The sequence below is a fragment of the Chrysemys picta genome, chromosome 5 (genome assembly GCF_011386835.1).
Source record: "Chrysemys picta bellii isolate R12L10 chromosome 5, ASM1138683v2, whole genome shotgun sequence".
Taxonomy (NCBI): Eukaryota; Metazoa; Chordata; order Testudines; family Emydidae; genus Chrysemys; species Chrysemys picta.
This window is the reverse complement of record NC_088795.1, coordinates 57163320-57188255: the sequence shown is the minus strand read 5'-3', so window position 1 is coordinate 57188255 and position 24936 is coordinate 57163320. Positions and strand designations below refer to the sequence as shown.

General features: G+C 39.2%; 1 protein-coding gene across 6 annotated transcripts in view; it reads left to right on the top strand.

Annotated features, from left to right (window-relative positions):
* TTC29 (tetratricopeptide repeat domain 29) overlaps nt 1–24936 on the top strand; it is a 219867-nt gene that overhangs the window by 34951 nt on the left and 159980 nt on the right. For all 6 annotated transcript variants that reach the window (XM_065596440.1, XM_065596439.1, XM_005284274.5 and 3 more), the window contains one exon: nt 9287–9510. In XM_065596440.1, coding sequence (XP_065452512.1) covers nt 9287–9510 — 224 coding nt within the window. The remainder of the gene's footprint in view (nt 1–9286; nt 9511–24936) is intronic.

The window sequence follows — 24936 nt, the reverse complement described above, 5'->3', positions numbered from 1 at the left end:
CTGGATAAAAGGCGGGGTGAATAATTTCAAAAAATACAATACATTTTTAATGGGAAGGTGCAAACTACAGATTCTCATGACTATTAGCAAGTGTAGAGGAAACAGAATTTTACTTGCAAAAACTCATCAAACTCTTGCAAAGATAAAATACATGACAGACTTTAATAAAAAAGAACACAGTGAGCTGAAGTTTTTTTTTTTATGTGACTTGTTGTTTTTACTAAGTTTGGTCTTACGGTTTTCTAGAGCTTTTATTTCTCAGTAGTACAACAATATTTTCTGCTGAAGAAAACGTAAAAAGTATACACAATTGAGTTCTATTTTTGAAACAGTGTGCAAAGGTAAAGCATAGATCTATAATGTACAAAAAAGAGCGTGAAGTATAAAAAGACAATTTAATTTGCTTTGAGACAATCAAGACTTTCTAATAATTCTCATAGTGATTTTGATTTGTATAAGACTCCTCTTTGTTTTCCCCTTCATTTAACTTCTGTCTTGTCTATAGGTCCTTAGACTGTGAGCATCTTGGGACAGGAACTGTCCCTTCTTGAATGGTGTGATCATAAACAAATATAATATACTGCGGGGATAGGAATTGAATAGTAACTATGTGATAATAAATACTTAGCACTTATATAGTGCTTTCCATTTTCAGAGCATTTTACAAAAGTTAACTAAGCCACAGCAACCCCTTGAGGAGGTGTAGTAGGTAAGTAACAATACCATTAGTATGTTTTCATACATTTTATATTATCTTTCTGAAAGAGCTTACAGTCTAAGACAAAAGACAACAGATGGATACAGACAGATGGGGGAGTACAAGAAGACAGTGAGAAAATATGAGTATGATAGGTACTGTACAGTTTTACATATAGTGAAAGAAAAGAACAGAGAGGTTAAATGACTTGTCTCAAACCACACAAAATGTCAAAGATGTAGCTGAGATTAGAACCTGGAAGTTCCTGGCTCCCAGCCTTGTCTTCAGTCCTTTAGGTACAATATTAATTAACACAGAAGAATTAAGAAATCCTTAATTTTGGTAAGCGACGATCTATAACAGAGGTGGCCAAACTGTGGCTTGTGAGCTGCATGCAGCTCTGTTACAATTAAAGTGTGGCTCCCAGAGGCCCCCCCCACCCTCTTCTCTGCCTACCAGACTGAGATGGGGAGCTCGGGGCTTCTGCCCTGTGGCGGGGTAGTGGGGCTAGGGGCTTCTGCCAGAGATGACTGGTGCCTGCTGGAGGGGGGGGCAATTTAAAGGTTTGACCCTCCCCCCAACAGCTTGAGTCATGCTCCCAGAGGCACACCCCCCTCTTTCCCTCAGCGGCCCCTCCCTTCAGCTCCCAGGTGTTAGCTCTGCATGGAGAGGCAGCGGCAAACAGCTGGGAGCTGCAGGGAGGGGCCTCTGCTTTAGCTCCTTGGGGAGAGGCAGCAGCAAAAGCAGTGGCTTTCCCTGCAGCTCCCAGCTGTTTGCCGCTGCCTCTATCCAAGGTGCAGCTCCCAGCTTGCTGGCTCCAGCAGCTGCCGTGCAGAGAGGGGGCCTGGCAGCACCATGTTACTAAGCTGGGCCAGCAAACTCTGGCAAAAACCTAACCTGGAAGAGCACGTGACCCCATGTGTGCCCCTCCAACATTGTCTCTGACTTCAGCCCCTGTGGGGAAGGGGGTCTTGGCGGGACTGAAGTCCTGAGCCCCAGCAAGCACACCCCGGCTCTCGAAGGGTCAGTAAGTTTGGCCACCCCCGATCTATAACAAAATTCGGATGCAACACCACAAGTTAGAATTAATTTTGATTAATGAACATCCCTGAATTCCAGGAAAATGAGAAAAAAATCATTACATTCTAAATGTAAGATACAGTGAATTCCTAATTACCATTTAAAAATCAACAAAGATCATAGAAAATCAACAAAGATCAACAAAGAGAATAACATTTTCTCTGACAGTGCCTGAAATATTCGCTAAAGATCACTGATACATGTTGCGGTGCACGAAGAATATTTTCCTATGCTTATCACTTTTCTCTTTAATTGTTCTGCTTTTAGAGCATTTATATTTAGGGACAGAATATATCAAAAATACATTTCTAAATGTATATTTCCATTTACCTGTATTACTGATGTATTACTGATGATTTTTAATTATTACAGGAATGGTATTCATTTGAAAACATTTCTTCAGTATCATCCTTTGATGTTTACAATTGATTAACTTTTCTATTCTTGTAATGTTAAAGTGGCAGTGTGGCTTTAAATAAAAGGAAGAGAGGCAGATATATGTATTCATTAAAGAATTCTCACTGACACTTGTATTTTTACGTTAGGATATTTCAAATTTTATATTTGAATTGCAACAAAACACAAAATAAATGACTTAATCCTCAACCTTGCTGACTAAAAATATCTGATTTGGAAGTTAATTATCTATTGCTACTTAATGGGATCTACTGTACTTTCTAGTCTGCTATTTAATGAGAATTAATATACTCTGCAATTTAAAGTATTACTATCCAGTAAGAATTTAATGAAAGGGAAATATTTTAAGCAGCCAGGATGAACGAGAATGACCGGGGAAAGGCTCTCTGGTATTAGTTAAATAACACTGGGTCAGTTCCAGCCTCCAATGATAATATATGGGACACACTGGCCCTTTAAGCCTCAATCCAGCAAAGCACTTACGATGTGCTTAGCTTTAAGCATGTGGGCAGTCCCACTGAAGTCAGTGAGATTACACGCATGCTTGAAGTTAGGTACGTACCTGAGTGCTTTGCTGGATTGGGGCCTAAATGATTGGTCCTGTGACTTGCAAGGGTATGTGTACATGGTCTTATACCAGTCTGACATGGCTTTAAGCATTACAGTCTGAGATATTTGTTGAATTGGTGAAATATTTCAGTTTTACATATGTATAGGCAGTCAAACTAAATCACTGCAATAATTCTACTTTTTGGTTAAGTATTTAGATAAGTTTGTATCTTCAAGAATGCACAACAAAAAAGTGTACCTTTATTTTAGCAGCAATTCACTACCTTGTATTATAGAATTCTTCATTCTTAGGAAGAATTGTCTATAATTGACTTATAGGTATTATCCCTTTTGATTCTTATGAGTGGAATCCTGAAGGTTTTAACAATGCAGCATTTTTGGTTTTATGAATTTTCCAAATAGCATTCTTTATTATTACTTAAGCTATATACTTCTAAAATGTTAATAGAGTGGTTCTGTTTTCACATCTTTATTTTTATATGTATATATGTTTCTGTATATACTCAGACATACAGACAATGCCTCATGCTTCATAAATCTCAAAGTATATCTAAGTATTGAAACATTTAGAGTCATTTGGGGATTTTTTTAAACAATTTATTTTTAACAAGCAAAAATATCTTGATTTTTTTCAGGATTTTGGATAGTAATCTGTATGATAACTTTATTGCCAGATGTTGACTTGCCTGCTAAAGAAAGAAACCCAGTTTAGGTGTGAAGAATATAATTAGGCTTGGAAGAATTCAGATTTATTTTTATATAATTTTGATGGATAATATCAATTTTCATTGTATCTATTTAATTTTCTATAGGTGCAGGAAATTATGAAGGGGAGAATAATTATTTAATGATAGTAGATTTGAGATTCAAAAAGTTAGAGCTTCATAACCATTAAAACACAAATTGTCAACATCACATGTCAAAATATAAAAAAGTAAATACCTTAAATTAAACTCAACAAGTTCAAAAGAGGCATTTTTTCTTTGCCTATCTGTAAATTTCAATTATTATTGATTGATAGAAATTTTATTTTGTCAGTTTCTGTTTGTATGGTGAAGTCAGCATAATTAATACACTGTGCAATAATGTTACGTTATAATAATTATGTCTTTTTAGTAAACTGTATATTATCATTGCTTACTGCATGTAATCCTGCGTTCTACTAACTACAGTAGTCTGTTTAGAAAAATTGCCAGCTGACATTTTCTTGTGTTTTTTTTTATTAAATACCAAAGACCTAGCGATATGAAGCCTGACATGGAAACGCTATCAAATGAGAATGATAATATTTTTCACCCACTTTGCTGAGGTGTAATTGACTACCCAAGGTGTGAGCTGTGGGGAGTCAGGACCGTTAAAAGTATCTCTGCCACAATATATTTTTAATGTGATTATTTTAATACAAGTATAATTCTTTTGGCCTCTTAAAATGCAAATAGTAAAATAAATCAAAAATAGGTTAACAAATGTGAAACGGTCTAATTTACATCATCTACTGCAAGGAAATTTGAAAGTTAAAGCAAAAAATCTGGGATTATATTGAACTGAATTCAGAGCATTATTTAATTTTTTTTAAGAGTACAACAGAATAACAAGAGAAATACCATGATTTGGGCAATTTACTACAAGTTTCCTTGAGTTTTTAATATTGGTGCAACTTAATAACCTCATTTTATACTGGTTCAGGCAGATCAGAAAAGGCTTGTGGGTTTCAGCCAGATCTTCTGCACCAATGAGCATTGCACAAGCATTTCTTTAGGTAGCTTTTAAATTTTTTATTTTTTTTATACAGAGAAAAAGGTATAAATAGCTATACAATGGAAGAAAGTTAAAATGATTATAACATTAAATGTAAATCTGAAGTCTTACTAAAATACCTTGTGTTTTAAAAGTAGCAGCGCCTTTTAAGTTTACATATCCGGGTTTTTTGTAGCTGCTACCATATGTGTGATAATATAAGGTGCATGAAAATTACCTTATATAATTTTTTTTGTTAATGCAAAATAAACAGCTATTACAGAGTAATCTCCTAATTTTCAGAAGTCACTGGTAGCTTCTGAAGATGCTCAACACTTTGAAAATCAAACCATGAGATACTATATTTCAATAACTGCTAGAGCAGGCTAAGGGCAAAATTCCCAATCAGATCTACCCGCTGGATCTCAGTCCCAATATTCTCCTTATCCTACATAAATGGACAATCCATTGACATCATCAGGCTTCCATCAGTGGGAGATCGAAGCATGTATCGACAGATAAAGGGTAGACTCAGAATTGTATGGATTTATGTTAAGAATTTTGCCCTTAATCTGTTGAACTTTATATACTGAGAAACAAAAACAACAACAAAATAAACTACATTGTCTAAAAATAAAAGCAAATAAAAGCATTGTTTGGAAAATTGCTTTTAAAATGCTCATCTATGTTCTAAATTTTTTAAAAACAATTTTTAAGTTCATGATTTTAAAAATGCTTTCTGAAATCTTGTTTAGGTTTTTTGCTAGGTGATCACTCGCCAGGAAAGCAAAACCCCATGTTTATCTTCATATTACAGTCTTTGCAATTAAACATAGTTTGTGAATCATCTGATTAAAAAATAATGTATGCTTATACTGTGTTAAGTCCACATGGTATTATAGCTTGCCCAACAGTGCATGCGGTATTTGCAGGTTTTGACGGTCATTCTGTTTGTGTGACATTGAGAACGGTGGTCAAATTCACAATCAGTGTATGAAGTTCAGCTCTACTGACTTCATTAGAGTTGTTCCGATTTATCCCAACAGTGTATTTGACCCAACATTTGCACTTTTCTTTTGTTCTGAAGTAGTATGTTGTTGCAGTGGAAGTTGCTTGTTTAACATGATCTGACTGCAGTTTTGCCAGATTTCCAGTAGATGCCCCCAGAGACCATTCAACCTATTGAAAAATTGTTATTACTGTTAAAATCAAAGTTCTTTTTTTTTCTACTTGACTCTCAGTGAGTCTTGAAGTGGCCTAAATGTTGACAGGAAGCCTCAAATCAGAATGGATAGAATGTAGACAAATAAGTTTTATAGTTAAATAATAACATCTTACTATGCAGTAAGATTCACTAGGGTCAACATAAATGTATTGGAAAAAAAAAAGCAGAATCATCAGGTAAAAGTTCACAAGTAGTTTTAAAAAACCACTGAACTATGTGTTGGATATTTTATGCAATTGATAACTAATTGTCAATTATTGAAAACATGATCAATTTGATTTAGTATCTCTGTTTATTCCTGTGCACTATATAATGTTATAATGAAATATATGCTGGAATATAAACAATAATGTTGGTAGGGATCGTTAATTCATCTTAAAATGTTATCAGAAGATTACCTCCCTTGTCTCCACTACATCCATGTTAAAAAGTAACATGCTTTACTACAGTGTTAGGGGAAAAGAACACTGGCATTTTCAACAGGAATCGTGTTGATAATTGAAACAATTTCAGTATAATTGTCAGATGATCCCTTAGATTACATTAGTAAAATGTATCCCAACAATGTGAATTTAAGATCATTATAACTCATGCATGATCCGTTTATAAATGTTTTACAGTAATTTAAAGGGGCAAAAGTATTATGCTGCTCCATACAGTACTTTCTATCCTTTAAGTGTAACTTTTTGTCATATAAACTAGTGTTATTTTTTATTATACTGTAGTTGAAATGTTATTACTGTAGGTAGGCTTGTTATTGGTACAATATACAGTTATACAATTATCTTCCCCTGAGAAGAACTATATATTAAGTACAGTGAGGTCACTCCAGCTGTAATTTAGTTTCTTTTTCTTTTAGTTAATTGGCATAGCCTTTTGATAGAAAATTGGTGACGCAAATTGTAGTTACACCACTGACTTCATCCTCCATGTAAATGTATTAGTTTGCAAATGATACTGCTCATTTGAGAAAATGTGCTTTGACCTTAAGTAAAATGTATTTGTCTAATGAGATTAGCACACTTGGCTGGGGCAATTTTATGTTATTCTATAAATACTGGTATCATGTTCAAATAATTATGATGGAACCTACAATTGAACTGAATAATGTTTTGACTAGTTACAAATATATTTTATATATTTTCTAAAATGATGGCTAGTTATTTTATCTCTACTTCCTAAATGACTTTTAACATTCACTTCTCTCTCCCTCCCCCCACTGCTTTCACTACGCTCAATTATACTAATTTAGAGTTCGCTGTTATTCCCACTGAAGTCAGTGGGATTTCCTCCCACCCCCCAATTACTCTCCACAACCACAGGTGAATTACTTATGCAGGATCAGTATGCATTAGTAGAAGAACAGATCCTTTATTAATGGCTTTTATTTTTATTATGTTAATATAATATAAACAGCACAGATCATTGACACTTAAAGCTTATTTTAAAACTTGGCTGCTCCATTTTCTCTTAAATAAAAAGGTGTTTACATAATTTTCATTAATATAGAACTGGAAAATAACTACAGTAGTAATGAATTGGACAGAGACTGGGCCAGCCACAAAAAGGAAATCAGTATGCTTTCCACTATGGCAATGAAGATGTTGTGATGGTCAAATGATTGGACACTCCTTGATGGGAAATGAAATGAGGTTGTAAGGGGCATACTGCAGTTGCTCCAGTTGAAGACAAGTTGAGGAAGGTTAGCCTCAGTTGGTATGAGGTATATTGGTAGGATGGCTGCTGCAATGATTGTCAATGGAAGGCGACCAACCGGGAGACCAAAGACTCAGTACATGGGCTGGATATCAGCAGGCCTCAGAGATAACTATCTGTATGACAGCCATATGTGCAATAACATAAGTAAGGCTGCAAATCATGAGTAAGGCTGCAAGTCATCACAGAAGTCACGGATTCCGTGACTTTCTGGGACCGCCATGCAGTGGCAGGTGTGGCTGGCCCGAGGGCTGCCTGAGCTGCTCAGGCAGTCCCTGGGCCAGCTGCATCAGCCGCTACTGAGGCAGTCTCGGGCCACCGCCCCTCCCTCCCCCCAGCAGCAGCAGGGGTCCCGGGCCGTGCACCACCAGCTACCTTCTCCCCCCAGCAGCAGTGGAGGTCTCAGGCTGCCACACACATCCCCAGCAGCAGCCGGGGGCTGGGGCCAAGCACCACAGCCAGCTCCCTCCCCCCACCTCTCAGCAGCAGTGGGGGTCCTGGGCCGGGGCCACGCACTGCCACCCGCCCCCCAGCACCAGCCAGGGTCACGGACCGTGTGCCATCTACCCCAGCACCCGCAGCACGCCCTGGGCCACCCTACCCCCCAAGGAACCCAATATTTAGTCGGGTATATAGTACAAGTCATGCATAGGTCATGGGCCGTGAATTTTTGTTTACTGCCCGTGATGTGTCCGTGACTTTTATTAAAAATATCCATGACTAAAACGTAGCCATAATCATGAGTTTTGGAAGAAGGCTATAAAAGTTGCCAATCCTGAATAGGGAAATGGCTAGAAAGAAGAGTTGTTCCTAGGCTAGAATTATTCTTATTCTGATTTGTTAAATGTACTCTAAACATCAGTTTTCAGAATTCCTTATTTTCTTTTATATGCTCTGAAAATTTGGCAGTAAAAAAGATAATCTTTTAATGGGAAAAATTGTTTGGGAATATCAGTGGCATAATACAAAATCTGAAGATTTGTCATTTTAGTGGGATAGAGAGGGAATTTTTACCCAACACTAGGGGCCCAGTCCTGCAAACCATTATTTCTGAGTTTAATCCTTAGTGATGCAAGCAATCCCATTGGCTTCAAAGGTTTTTAGTATTGGGCTCTAGATTGTTTCATGCCACTTGAAAGAAGTATTTGGATTATGTCCATAAATAATGTCTCAAAAGATGTATTACCTCTTGAAAATATTTAATTATGCATCTCTTTTTTAATATGTATATCTTACCCATGTTTATCAGTGGAATAACTTTGATATAAATTCTTCATTGTATCTCTGTGGACATGTCATTTGCTTTTAAAATTAGGCAGAAACCATGAAATTTCTGTACCACTAAACTAGTCCCAGATGATTCTGTTTCTAACAAATACCAATCCACCATTACCTCCAGCAAAACTATTTAACATGTACATTGTTTTGACATGTAGTATGTGCTTTTTTTTTTCCTGATCACTCTTTTTAAGCTAACTAAGAACTTACGGTGTTTCAGTGAACTAATGTCAGCACCTTCTTTTTTTTCTATGTAGATTAACTCATTTGACTGTCCTGACTGATGTCAGTTGAAGAACACTAGTATATTTATAATGCAGTTCCAATAAAAGTGCTTATAGATTACCACTATTGCTATATTCTGTTCTATAGTATAGGATCTAGTTAAAACCCATTTTGTAAAAAATCCTACAATTATAAGTGGTTCAAATATCACCTCTCCTTTGTTGGCTTCTGAAGTCTACATTTGAAAACCATTGTAGTATCTTTAATTATGTGTGTGTGGGAGGATTGTAGAGAACATAATACAGATTTAAAGGACTAAAATCAGTATTTCTTATTCCCAGTTACAGGAATTCATACAAGAAGAACATCTGCATAGACATGCTGCGACAGGGTTATCACAAGTCCTTCTCTGAGCTCTTCACTCTGATACAGAAGTGGAATGCCTTGAGGGAGGCTGCAGGGCCTGGGTCAGCCATATGGCAGCAGAAGTCCCTGGAGGAGCAGCCTGATAAGCTGGATCAGCTTCACCATTTCCTGACCAGGGCTGAGGCAGCCCAACGAGCAGGTAAATGGGGGAACTGTGGGTAACAGAACAGCAGGAGCTGCAGCAGTGAGTGCCTGAGGGAAGATTCTAAATTGTTTCATGTATGAATTTGAAACATTACCGCATCTTAGCACATTTCAGCCTTAGTCATCTAAGCTGTATTTATAGACTAAATGATAGGTAACTCTGAATTTCGACACCACGGATACAGTGAGAGGTTCTGTGAAATAAACTGGGAAAGAGCATCTAGAGTGTATTATGTCACTAGAAATCTTGAGATATATTTACAGCCTTGATAACATCTCAGTTATAACGTAGTTCATAGTTTCTTTATTTTTTTGTTTTATCTATTGATTTTAACAGCTATTTTTGTACTTTACTAGAGAAATATAACTTAAAACATTCTTTTACACTATCAATATTTTATAAATCTGATATTTTAAAACATAGATGCTGCTCAATATGGTTGAATTTGTAACTGAAAAATTAAAAATGAATTGCAAATATGTCAAGTACATCATGATACACTGATGTGACATGTTATTTGTGAATTAAAAGGTGTTTGTGAAGCGATAACTCTGAATTACTGTATATTTTTGCCGATGTCTAAAAATAAATTTACTAAGCTATTCTATTTATAATATTCTTTTACTGTAAATACTAGATCATGCAATAAGTTTTTTTTCTTATGTTTCAGAATAATAATAGGAGTTGAGGTAGATGAATATCTACAGGAACCCTGTTATATAAGATTTCCATTACACTCCACTAATTTCAGTTTATATTTTTGATCGTTTAGGGTAGGAAAACTTAAAACAAGGTTTCTAAGGTTTTGACAAGGAACATTCTTCATCTCAACTTTTTAGACAGGGCAAACTTTTTTTTTTTTTTAAGGAGCAAAGCTAAAAACCTTTGATTTATTTTTAATATTATTGTTCTCCTGTAGTTCAATATTTGTACTTTAAAAACTGAAAATTTTAGGCCATTTTATTTATCCTGAATTAATTGTAATTACAGCCAACAAACTCCACATTGGGCTAAGGTTCTGGAACAGCCTCCCAGTGGGGTTGTGGAACAAACATCCTAATGAGTAGTAAGATGGAGCTTGATAAGTTTATGAATGGAATTATATATTGTGGTTTCCTGTGATAGTATCAGACTGGACAGGATGATCCAGCAAGTCTTCCAGTCTTATGTTCCTAAGACAGGTAAAAGTTAATGGACTGTCCTGGAGTGGGGATAAAGCTATCTTCACTTCATAAAGCTGCCTCCCAGATTGATGGAATACAAGGTGAAGAAATAGCCTTTCCACCTGAGCTGTCCTGATACAGGAATTTTCAGTATGATGTCTAAAAAGAAAGGCTTAGACTGGACTTTATGTTGACTTATGGTTCATTTGTTTATTAACAAAATCAAAGTCCATGAAGGGAGGAGAGTTGTGACCCTACAGAGTGTGTGGGCTGTGTCTTAGAGCAAGTGGGAAAGGCAGGGAATATAACAAAATATTAGCATTACTACAGTTAATACGATATTGCACTATTTAAGGACCATAGCTTAGCATAACATTATCTTCTAAAATTAAAAATACTAGAGCCAACCAAGATTTTGAAGATGGGGAGGGGGGGGCAGGAGGATTAGTTTTAGGTTTATGCAAGTATGCATTTGAAAATATAATTTTAATAGCCATTTAGCCACATTGTTTAGATATTTTCTATATAATCAGAGAGATGTAGGGCAGGAAGGGATTCAAGAAGTCATGTAGTCCATCCCCCCCATGCTGATACAGGATATAAGACTTGTTATATGTTCTATTTGGATAATATCTCTTAAATGGTAAATCATCTATCTATATATGGATGGTGCATGTTGTGACTTCTGCTCCATTGCTGTAAGATGTTGTTGGTTAACAGGAACAGTTGCACAAGAAGTTATTTTCCAGTGCTGTGGATTAACTACCCATATCTTAGAAGATCAGAGGTGGGGATAAGTGAATACCACTTTATGAAATACGAGGATGGTGAAAGTGAACTTAGTTCCCAAATCTTAATAATGAATAAACCCGTGATTAAAGAGACCTTTGGCTTCACAACCACTATCAGACATTCCAGATGCTTTTTAAAAATTCTCTAGCAGTGTTTGAGGTGGAATGGGCTATTTGGAATACAGACACTTTTGTATTGTATGATGTTACTACTTAATGATGGTCATGGAGTAAGAGCTGCTGTTGCCAGGTTTAGAAGTTTATAACTCCTACACACCAATTGCTAACCTACTGTGTTGATAACAAAAGCTAGGTATTTATTTGGCTGCTTTCCACATCTCAGTAGGCAAATTTGTTATTCTTGTCCTTATGATAACTTAATAAAAACAGGACCTCTTGTTCAGAAAGAATTTTCTTCTTGGGAAATTCCAATATGCTGTACAAATCAGCATTGGAAGGGCACTCATTTTTGTTGCTTTCTAGGTTATGGATATTGTGATGGGTTGATTTTTGTTTAGTGTTTTGTAAGGATAGTTTAGTTTTTCATGTCCTTTATTGCTATTGCCTGCTGATGTATTTCTGGCTGATGCAATGTTTGCTGATGATAGACATATAGTTTAGATAAAACTGAGTCTAGCCTGATGCAAACCAGAAAAACTTTTTCCTTGCCAGCTGCCTGTTTGTTTCATTTCAGGTCTGAGGTGCTGCTAATCAGCAGTCATAGCATAGCTCTTTTGAAGAAGCACAAGTCCAACATGTGTGTGAAAATGTTTTCTCATTACTGTGGTACCCTGGTTACCAACCTTTCTTATTTTACTTAGCATTTTGAAATGAACAAGACTACATGGCATGGATCCTCAGTGTTCTAAGAATAGTGATCCAAAACAGCTAATGGATACCTTTGAAGAAAGCTCACAGATTCTGGTGACATAACAGATGATTTTACTCATACGTGGACTAATATATAAGTAGTGTTAAGGTACAAGCTGTGATATTGGCATCAGAAGAACCAAAACATTTTTTTCCTTTCAACTTTTGGCAAACTGACTTTTGGTCTCTTTTTTAGCACCTGTTTTCACCAGATGTTCTTATCACAGCCTTTTGCTTAGTCAGTTTGTGTTGCTGTCGTTAGTGTGGCATATCTCTAATGTATTGGTTTTGTTACCATCGTCAATAAAAGGCACATGTTCCCTGACATTGTCAGATTCACCTTCCATCTTCTCCATATTGCTCCTGTTAGTATCAATATACATCTCAAGCTTGTTTGTTTTTCATATCATTACAAAATAAGTTGAAGAATGCTCTTCCATTCCGATTGCATGAATCAAAAAATGAGATGCATCAATGCATGTTTTGCCAATGTTACATTTTTATAGACCATTTACCATTGCTCACAGTCAGTGAATTTTCACTCTGTTTTCATTTTTACTGGCAAATTACAATGGGCCTTCAGATCTTATAAGAGTGCAAGACACGTCCTCCAAATCAGCCACCAAAGCAGTATCATGCAAGGTGCTGGTTATCGAATCTGGCCCCCTTCACCACAATACCTGAGTACTTCCCAAGTATTTAAAAATAGAGTTAAAAGAGAGATACTATTGTCCCTTGCAGCTTGTAGGAGAAACAGCTGACAGGGATTTATCTGGATGAAAATAAGAACCACTAGCAGAAAATGGAAGAATTATAGATGATATGTATAAAGAAAGTGCAGGCTTGGAGTTTGTTGATGCTGATATTTCAGATGTTGCTAATTTGAAAGTAGACATGTTTACAGTTATTCTCCTGATCTCAGCCTAACTACTGTGGGCCTAACTCATCTTTTTGCTAGATTTGTTTACAGAAATAAAACAAAAAGTCTGGGCTGCTTCTCCATGTTATATTCTTTATAATGTAAGTTTGTCATAAATAAACAGGATAGATGAATGCCAGAGCCACCTTTCTGTGTGACATAGCACTTGGTGTAAACCTTCACCTTTTGATGTGCTTGCAAAAATACTATTAATGTCTGTTCACTTAAAACAATATTATGGTTGACGAGCAGTAGTGTGCTGAGGATAGGTAGAAGGTGCACCACCTGAGCAGTTGTATCTGGAGGCATATGTCCTTGAAAGGCAGACTTAGTGCATTCAAGAGGTGCTGCTAAGCAGTTGTTGGTGTGCCTTTGAAGAGGGTCAGCTAGACTTCCCCCTCACCTCTCCCCTCCCTCCCTCCCCCACCCCCCGACTTGTGCTGGTATGTAGTGAATATGAGGCCATAGTCCCACCCTTCTCAGACATGCCTTCTCGGGTGCTGCTTGCACTGCCAGCAGTGCTAGCTGTGGTTCTCAACATCTTCTAGTCAAATTATGGCTAACCCCCAAATAGGTGCAATGACTGGGAAGAGTTCCTTGCATTCTTTTCCTTGGTAGAGTGCCAGCCATAATTTGGTTATTAATGTGTGGGGGGAGGCAACATTTACTTAAATCTTTTACTTTGCTTGGATCTAGAACTTGTGAACAGCACCCAATTAAAGCATACTAAGGAGAGCACCCCACCTCTTTGAGGAAGCCTCTGACCCTTCCCTACTATAAATGATTTAAAAGAAAATAGAGCCCAAAACACTGGCTTTTAAGGGGTAGTTGCTGTGATCTTATATGATGCATGTTGCTGACCCTGTAAACAGCTCTTTAGACACTGCTATCTTATTTTATCTTATTTGTTCATTTATGCTTTTGGCCTATGTAGGCCCCATTTAGGCTAACTAACTCATTTGAATCAACTTCCAAATCTCACACATCTATTTTTTTTTATTTTATTTATTTGTTTACTTATTTATTTACTATTAGAGTGCGATACAAATTATACTGTAAAGGATCACAGTGTTCCTGCCTTGATGAGTTTACAGTCTAACAAGATAGGCAACACACACAAAGGTTTAGAAGTTGATACTAACTTAGACTTAAGTTTTCCTCCCATAGTAGTGTGGACACAGGTTTTGCCAATAAGATAGTATTGGTTGACTTCAAAAAATGCCTTTTCAGGAGTATATGAATGAAGAGAGAGTGGGCACATGATGCATTGTTATTGGGAAGTTATACTTCTATCTTCCAGCACAGATATTAACAGTTATGAATGACTTACTGTTGAAAAAGACTTTGGCACCATATAATAAGAAATTTTCCTGTAAAATTTCAACCTTGTGTCTTTGGCTGATTTAGATATACTGCAATAACGTGGCTTGTGGTATTTAGGATGAAACCAGAAAGTGACTGTGCACCAAAAATAATAATAAAAAATTAAAATATGTGAAGATATCTGAACTTCAGAAAAGGTTTGGTTGTAGAAGCTGTGGATGGTGGACTTTTTTTCTAAACAGGTTTGTCCCTCCCTAATTTCTACTGATACACAGAAACAGTATCAGAAAGAACAGTTAACAGAGACTGATCAACAGTAAGTGAAAGTGCTAGTTGCCTTGACCACTTCTCAATTCTCTTTTACTACTCATGGCAGTGAGATGGAACTTGGTGGTGTCTGCCTGCCATGCCATAGTGACCTTTCATTGACTCAGTTTGTAACTACTAAATTAGTGAGTTTCGTGTAGTGACAAATTTCTGCCCTGTTGGCAGCCCTTTATAGTTTAAAATCTCTTTCCTTTCTTGTGACTACCACTTGGTGCCAAGGTGACTCTCTTTCCAGGAGTTCCCCCAAGTAGATCAATTCCTGGACTACTACCAACCGACTTTAGGGGCATCCCTGAGGTTTCCAGGCCAGAGCTCCTAAACACCCCCAAGTCATACTGATATTCCTTGGCAGAGACCTCTTTGAGCCTCAGCACCTCTCAATCTTATCTCATTAGTTTCCAACGCTATCCTTACTAGGCATTTGGGGGCCCCTTATAGATCCTCTAGTAGCTGCTCTGTCTCTTATTCTTCCACAAACAACCTAGATCCCCTTCACCTGTTATATCTCTTACTGGACCACTCAGGGAAGTCTACTTCCCAAGGGAATGGGGGAGAAAACAATTTGAGGAGAAGGCAGGGTCAGGAGGAAAAATCGGAAGATGATTCTCTCCAGGATCCACAGGAAACTTTTTAACCTCTTCCAGCTGACTACTCCTAAAGATGAGTCTTCCTCCTTACCAAGTGAGGCAGTGATATCTGCTCCAGTACCACCTCCTGATTATTTCAAGTCCTTTCAGGAGTTGCTAGGAAGGCTAGGAGGCACTCTGGAATTATCTGTGTTAAGGAGAAATCACAAACATTATTTGACATTACCCTTTCTAATTTCCCAGACAAATTTGCAGTGCCAATAAATAGTCTTAGAGCATGCTAAAGACCTCTGGCAGACTCCAGCCACTGTACCTGCAGTATCAAAATGATCGGAGAAAATATACCAAGTCCTTCAAAAATGATTGAATACTTCTACTCATATGTGACTCTTGTTTCTCTAGTGGAATATGCAGCACAGGAGAAATCCAAAAAGACAAGACCATGTAAAACCACTTCTAGTGACAAAGCTCTCAAGAGTCTTGACCTTACAGGCAGACAGGCCTATTTCTTAGCATCTCTTCAACTCTAATAGCCAGCTAGTCACTCAGTATGATGACCTGACCTAGGACAAAGTATCACCATTTGACAAGCTCCCACAGTAAGCAAGGGTTGACATTTCATCATTTCAGAGTGACAACTAACAGCACAACTTTGCTCCAACCAACCCTGGGTGCCTCTCATATAGCAGCCCATTCCAAGGCTACAGCTATCACCATGATAAAGGTCATCCTGATTACAGTTCTCAGGGATTACCGAGAACTCCAAATGATTATATAAGATCTTCCTTTCAAAGCTCACACACATATGAATCATTACACTACCTAAAGAACTGAAGGGATACACTGAGATTTATGCATCTGCTACCAAGAGACAATTCAGTCAGAGAACTTCTTTCTTTCAGCAACAGAAGCCTTCTCATTATACTCTTAAGGGGGAAGTGTCACTTCTCCTCCCTCTTCTACTACCATCACTCTGCATCATCATCTGAGTAGGAGGTTTGACATTCTAGTCAAGAGCTGTAGACCATCCTTCTCTCTTTTTTGGATGCTGCCTTTTCCATTTTTCTCTGGCATGGTTTTAGGATTATTTCATATTGATGGATATTAGAAATTACCAAAGCCTGCTCTATTTGATTCTAATCCTTTCCCCGAACTTTGACCTTCAGAGAGCTTATTTTCATATAGCGATTCATCTAGCCTACAGAAAATCTCTCTCTGTTTTATAGTGGGACCTGACCACTGTCAATACAGGATTCTACTTTCTGACCTGTCTGCAGCCCTGAGAGTATTTGCAAAATGCTTGTCAGTGGTAGCAGCCTATCTGAGACAGGAGGGAATACATGTTACCCATATATGGACAAGTGGCTTCTGAGAGGGAAATTCCACAGGAAGTATCCAGTGTCTTATCCACAGTCCTCAACCTGTTCCACTCCTTAAGATTGAGAATGAATTTCAAGCCATCTCTCACTCCTTCTCAGGCCATAGAATAAAGGTGTTTTTCTGGATTCCAAGTTGGTAAAGGCATTCCTCTCTCTAGAAACGATTTCAGACTATCACATAAGAGAAGGCAGAATCCTGCAACAGTAAGAATCTGGCTCAAACTATTATATCACATGGTATCATGCACTTATGTGATACCTCTTGCCAAATGTCACCTTTACAAATCTGGCTGAGATCTGTTTACCAACCCAGATATCATACAGACACCTCTCAGATTCAGCTCCTGTATTATCTTCCCTGGATAGATGGACAAGCCCAAAGAGCTGCAAAGGTGTCCAATTTGTATCCCATCTCTCATGATGACACTGATTACGGATGTCTCCACAGCAGGTTGGAGGCCCAATATAAAGCACCTACAAATTTAAGGCATTTGGTTCTGGAAAAGGTTGTTGCTCCATGTCAGTGTGCTAGAACTCCAGACAATTTGACTGGCCTGCAGAGGCTTCCTATTGATCCTGAAAAGAATCAAAGTGCAGATACTGGCAGACAACAGCACTGAAACATATTCTATCAAGAGGCAGTGGGTGCCTGTCAAGAAGCAACCGAAAATGGTGCCATCTTGATGGGATAACTCCCATAGCCCTTCACCTACCAGGAACAAACAACTATCTTGTGGATTACCTCAGCAGACGCGTACTCTGCCAACCACGAGTGGTTGCTGAAGTATTCTATTTTCAAGCCTGTATTCCACAGATGAGGCACCCTTGTGACAGGTCTGTTTGCCACCAGCGAGAACAAATGCACCTTTTTCTGTTCCAGAACAGTGCCAGCCGAGGATCCCTCTAGGATGCTTTTCTCACCCCTTGGTCTCAAGACAGCCTCTCATCAACTGAACTCCCTACCACCATTGTAGAATGGATCGAAGAGCTCACTAGGAGTTGGGGCCCGTTTATTTGTGTTCTTTTAGCCATTTCTTCATCCACCCACTGGCTATGCTGTCAGTGGCGCATTTATCTCCTCAATTTAGCTAGCACCCAACCTCAAGAAGGAGGACAGCTGTCCTCTCCCTGGGTTGGTAGTCTGACACCTTAATAACATGGTCGAACCTACTGAAGAATATACTCCGCTATACTCGCTGTCAGACAAGCCAGGGTCACTGCTGCGCCACTTTCAGGTGTTGAGGTAGGATTTTGCAGCAGAGAAGAAAGTGCTACAGATGGCAAATCAGAGACAGTGGCCAAAAATATTCGACAAGGCAATCTTGAAAGCAAATATTTACAAGGAAGACTGGAGTCTTATAGATAACTGTAATGAGGATTATAAAAACTTCACTGATAAGTTGAGGCAATACGTGAAATTAGCTGAGAAAGAAAGACTGAAAAGAGTGAAGGGAAGAATCTCGAAAGAAATGTGGAACTTGCTAGAGAAGTGGAGGAATATGAAGTGAAATGATGGTGACAAACTTGAGTACTCCCTCCTCTGTAAATTGATAAGAAGAAGACTACAGGAGGACTTTGAGAAGTACCGAAATGAAAGGCTCTTAAAGACGGCTGAAGATCGCAGAATCCTCAAAAAATGCAAAAGGAAATTGACACTGTACAGGTCAACATTAATGGCGCTGAAAAACAGGGACGGAAAACCAGTAATTGACAGAATAGGGATGGAAGCGGTCTGCAAAGATTTCTACACCAAACTGTTCGCATCTCAGATAAATGTCCCAGTACCAACACTTCAGCAGACCAACAAGCATGTACTTCCAGCCCTCATCAGCCAAGTTCAATATGCAGTTCACCAAATGAAGGAAGGAAAAGCCCCAGGTAAAGATAGACTGACAATCGAAATGATAAGAGCTGGAGGCCAAGACCTCTGGGAAACCCTTACCTGGAAATGCAGAAGATACCATCTAGCTGGAAGGAGTCCAACACCATTCTGCTGTACAAGAAGGGTGATTGTCCAGTATGCCTGCTCTCACATGTCTACAAGCTGTTCACCAAAATAGTAACAAACCGATTCTCAGAGTCTGGACAAGAAGCAGCCGAGAGAGCAGGCAGGTTTTCGAAGGAATATCAGCACAATGGACCATATTTTCACTATAAACCAGCTATTGGAATGCTCAAGGGAATACAAATTCCCTCTATGTATTGCCTTCGTCAACTACGAAATTGTTCAACAGCATAGAGATCAATGCAGTGTTGAAAGCTCTTGCAGAGCAGGGCATCGACACAAACTATATCAAACTATTAAAGGAAGCAAATTCTGACTGCGCTACAGATATAACTTTATTTGATGCTCCCCTTCGCATCCCAGTTAAGAAAGGTGTGAAACAAGGAGACAAGGTTTCACCGAAACTCTTCACAGCCTGCCTCAAAATGGTAATGAGGCGGATGAATTGGAAGGGTGGAATCAGCATCAACGGAGAGCAGTTAAACCATCTCAGATTCATGGATGATAGTGTGTTGATCACCGAAAATATTATCAAACTACAGAAAATGGTGCGAGAACTCAACACAAAAAGCAGCCACGTCATACTGAAAATTTACTGCTCCAAAACGAAATTAATGCGGTCTGATACCTTGCCAAAAGCCCAAATAACAATCAAGGGAGAAAATAGAAGAAGTTGAGCAATATGTCTATTTGGGCCAAGAAATTAATATGCGCCACAATCAGGATGGTGACCTCTTGCAAAGAAAGAAAGCAGGTTGGTACACATTCAGTTCTATCAAGGATGTCCTCCAAGGAAAAATCAAGAAGGCAACATGCGCCAGCATCTTCAACTCAACTGTACTGCCAGCAAGGTTGTACGGCAGCGAAACATGGGCACTGACAAAGACAGAGGAGCAGCAACTGTTGGTCACGGAGAAGGTGATGGAAAGAAGAACTCTGTGAATTTCCATCTGCGACCGAGTCCCCAATGAAGTGATCAGACAGCAGAGTGGCGTGCAGGATGTCATTGTTGAGAGCAGGCATAATAAAATGCAATGGGCCAGGCATATAGCGAGGCTTACTGACAATCGATGGACTGCAGCTTTCACCAAGTGGTACCCATGGCAACTGAAATGACCACTCAGCCGACCTCCAAAAAGATGGGAAGATTTTATCGTGAAAAGACATGGTCACACATGGAGAAGGAAGGCGAGGGTACAAGAAGAGTGGAAGATGTGTGTGATCGGCACAATCTAATGAGGACTGAAGGACTGATCTATCAAGGTGGTGATCACGGTGGTCTCAAGATCTTCTCTGTGCTTTTTCTCCCATCCCCCTGATACCTAAAGTCATAAGAAAAACCAAGGAAGATGTGGCTACAGTGATACTTATAGCCCTTTGCTGAGCCAGACAGCATTAGTGCACAGCCTTACTGCATCTGTCCATACAGCTACTGATCTTTTGCTCCAATTTGCCAGAATTGAGGACAAATTCTTCACTTAGATCCCATCGCTGTTTTGACCTGACTACTTGTAAGTTGTCTACCTGAGCACATCACACAAGATAGCTCCACAGAAGCTTAAGATGAGATTTTTCTTCTTGGCTTCATAACAAAGTCTTAACTAGAGCTTAGTGGGAACTGGATTTTTCATTTTGTGGGAAAATTCAATATTTCATTTTTTTTCCATTCCAAAATGTAATTTTTTTTTCAAACTTTCCCACAAAACAATATTCCAGAAAATAAAATAGTTTCAGGTTAATCAAAATGTTTTGTTCCTATTTTAACTTTTTAAAAATTTAAATTAAAACTATTGAAAGAGAATCATTTTGCAATGAAAAATGTAAACATTCTGTTCCAAAAGGTTGACTCTATTGAAATACTTCCTTCAAATTTTCTTTCAAGAAAATAACTAATTAAAATAGACGTGTTTCTGTGAAATGTTTTGCTTTCGACAAATCAGCCTTTTCAAATCAGAAAACTTCTAACCAGTTGTAATCTCAGCCCATTGCAAAATTATTTCCCCAAGATTCTTGTTTATATACTCCATTTTGAACTATCAGGCTTCTAGCAGGTCTGTCAGAGTACATATAGCTGCCATTTCAACTTGCCACCCTCCTTTTCAAACATACAGTGTTTACTGATTCCATTGTTTCACAGTTTTTAAAAGTTGTGGTTCATGTTTATCACCCTATGCAGAAGCCTCCCACATCCTAAGACCTAAATGTAATTCTTCTAGACCTTATGGGACCCTCCATCTGAACCCTTATCCAAGTGTTCTCTTTACTATCTCTCATTCAAAACCATTATCTTTATTGAAAGAGTGGTTTCACAATTGCATATCCAACTCTTTCAACCTTCTCCTTTCCATCCATGTGGTATCTCGCTACTTGGCCAGTACTATCATGACCCCATTTGATAAGTGTTTTTGGATGAGAAATGATAATATTGTATTAGTTTTCTATTCTAGTATAAACAATAAAACATTTAATATATATTTTATTTCCTGATGGCAGGAACACATTTTACAAAAATAGGGTGGATCAGTCATTATACCCCTTTATGGGAGATTTTATATCATTGTTACCTAATTTCTGATATTTTTTTCTCCTGGGAAAAGTTGTAAAAGTTCACTCTGACTAAGTCAGCTGTCATTTGTTATTGTCAAAATAATTTCAGTATATTCCTAGATTTGAAAATCCAAGATTTTTAATCTAGAAGAAAATAAGGCTTTTGAAAGCCCATCTTTGTTGGATGTGCTTTCTTGTGATGCCAACACCCTGTGATCAGCTTCTATCCAAGACAGTTATACAGAAATGGTTGTCTTTGTGCACTTCTCATTGTTATTCACTGGCAGGATAGTCACTGGAGGGTCACATTAAAGTTCATTCAATCAAAGCTGCGGCAGTAACAATAGTCAGCCTCGGGTCAGTTCCATCTCTTGAGATTTGTAGGGCAGCTACCTGACGTTATTTGCATAATTTTACGTAATATTACTGCCTTGAAATTTGTAACAAAGAGAGTTTAAAGGCAACCTATCTATATCTAGGGCTCTTTGCCCAATTGACAGTTCAGCTCGCCTTTGCCTTTTCCCGTTTTTGTCTTTCTGGTAGTACCTTTTTTGTCTATGCATCTTGTGGTATGTTTCAGGGTTTTTTACTTTGATATAATTAGAATATAATGTGTAGTGTTATATTCTTATACTTAAAAACTCTTTAATAGCCAGTATTTTTGTGTGTGTGAATATTACTACTATTTCAAGGTGACCTCTGCTTGTTTCCTTTTCTAGAATGATCTTCAGAAGCCATCTGGAAAGCAGTGCCCACTGGGACACACAAATGCCCTCATGTGGTAGCAATAGTTAGTGCCTGATTATAACATGGCTGTGTGGCCCCAACCACTTGAGTTGCTTCCTTTCAAAGGCCAGTTGTAGGGATCTTCTATGCCCCGAGCCATTCTGAGAGATTTTGAGCCAAAATGCCATTAATTTCTAGTGTGTTGTATAGTTAGCCCCTCCTCCCTGAGGTCCCTCTCCCCCCCTAAAGGGACGAGTCAGTCTGTGACTATGGTGTATATATATATAACTGCTGCTTGTTCTCACTGTGCTTGAGTAGAGGGCCTACACATGTTGAGCCTGCAATCACAGGCTGTGGAAATCCATGCCTTCTTCACTAAAGAGGCTTATAAGTCCAGTCCCTGGATCCAATATCAATTGAGCTGCCTGTTCCTATGAATAGAGATCGCAGGTTACCTTCAGCTTCAAAGCCAGGCAAGTTGAGGATGACCCCTGGCCAAGTTTGTGCCAGATAGAGGTCCAGGGCTCTAGTACCAATGTCTTCTACAGGCAGTAAGGTCTCGTTGGCATCAAGAACATCAGCTCAAAGAAGTGAGCCATCCAGGGCCAATTTTACTGGTGCCAATGCCAAATTCAGCTTCTAGGGGTCCCTTCATGGGTGGCAGGAATGTCTCAAGTATCTAAAATCCAGCTACAAAGCAGATACCTATTGATGTGTTGGAGCAGGGGATTCCCTTGGGAATGGAGAGATTCATTTCATTGAAGCAAGCCAATGTGAGTACTCCCTTGGTGTCAAGTAAGGTAGTGTCAAAACATGAGGCTGTCAATACAGAGTCCTCAGGCACCATGAGCTCAGCCTGAAGCAGGTCCTCTTTTCAAGGATGCTTTGGTTTCTCTCTCAGCTGCCTTCCACAAAGGCAAGAGAAAGAGAAGTGCTGACGGGCTGTGACAGGATTGGGCCTCACCACCATGGCGCCTCCCTCTGGTTGCTCTGGGAATTAGCTCCGTCCTCTGTGGGGCGCCCTCTGTCGGTGGTGTCCCATCCGTCGTCTGCTCCTGTTGGTGTCTGGACCCGCGTTGCTCCCCGCTCGGCGGCATCCTCTTCAGGACACTGCCCTCCAGCAGTGCCCACCGCTCTGGTCTCACCCCCTTCCAGGGGTGTGGTGTTATCAGCAGTCCTCCGTCTGCACCTGTTCTAGTGACCGGCTGCAGCCTCAAAGTCTAGTCCCTTTGTCACAGGGGCCAACCACAGCCTGTATCAGGCCATGCTCCTCCTCAGCCAGATGTAGTACAAGGGGAAAGGGGGGGACCCAGACCCACCCACTACTCTGGGTCCCGACCCAGGGACCTTCTAGTGGCAGCCTCCCTGCCCTCCTTCTCTCCCCTTGTCAGACTTTGTCCCTGGGCCGCTTCCCCTTCGGCCCTGTGCACCCGCTCGGCCCCTCTGTAGCAAGGTCTGCAGCCTGGGGTTTTCCTTGGCTGGAGCTCCCCAGCTCCTTCTGCCCTTCCCCAGCACTGTTTTGTCCAAGGTGCTGGTCTCCTGCTCCAGAGAGACCTTCCCCCATGAAGGTCTGGGACAGACTGCCTGGTCCTCTCCTAGGCAGCCTTTATATAGGGCTTAGCCTAGCCCTGATTGGCTGGCTCTAATCTCAGCCCTGATTGGCTCTCAGTAGGCCCTTCTCTAATTGGCTGCTGGCTTACTCTAGCCCTTTCTCTCATGGCAGCCGCCCTACCACATGGGCCTTCAGTACCAGAGTTCTCAACAGTGTCCCTGAAAAGGATGAGGTCCAGGAACCATAAAACTTAAGTTGCCTGCCATGGCACTACCATTGCCAATGGCTTCAGCTTTATCAGTGTTCCTGACACTTAAGATTCCTGTTTCCTTTCCTCCATCTGTGTTTTTCAAGGACCTTTATCACCATGAACAAAGTAAATTGTCTTATTCTTGAGTGTGCACTTTTCTGGGGAAGATTGAGCCCAGTCCCATTGGATCTGGACATTGTAGTGGAGTCTTAATCAGGGCCTCCATTCTGTGGATTTTTCAGGTTGGCTGTGAAGCTGACATCTCAAACAGGGAGTGCCTCAACGCCCTCGTAGTCTTGTTCTCTTGGGTTCTAAAAGGAACTCTTTCTCAGTTTCTTCAGCCTCTTGGCTGAAGTCTGAAGTCTTGGCTTTTGGAAGTCTGGATGTCATAAAGGTCAGCAATAAAACCTACTACTCTTCCTCATCCATCTGATTCTCCCAGCACACCTAGGATGTTTGTTTTCCCCACCTCCAGATCAATGCTAGTATTTGCAGCATTATCCTTTCCATTTGTCAGTATTCTAGTCTGCCTGTTTGAGGAAAAGAAGGGGAGGAAGATTTGTAACAACCCCTCTTCTGATCAGCAAGAACGGTTTTGCTACTATTGTATTTAGATAGAATATATGGGCTCAAAGTATCAAAGATGTTAACAAGACCCTGTCATAGTCCATTATTAAACAGTGTTAAATAAGTGTAGTGTATGGTATGCAAAGACCTCAGCCTGCTTAGTACCATGTCAAAGACACCATTAAACATCATTTTAACTGTTTATTAAACATAAAGAAAAGAAGGCAAAACAGTTAAAGTATTTGAAATATAACATTTTAACACATCCATAGTTCCCTTTCCCTTTAGCTGGAGAGAGTTTTTAGAAGGAAAACCACTCTTGTTTAACAGTCTGTTAGATTATATTAACAATGGTAGTAATTGTTCTTATGGGGAAAAGGGAAGAAATTAGTTGAGCTGGACTTAAGCTGGCGT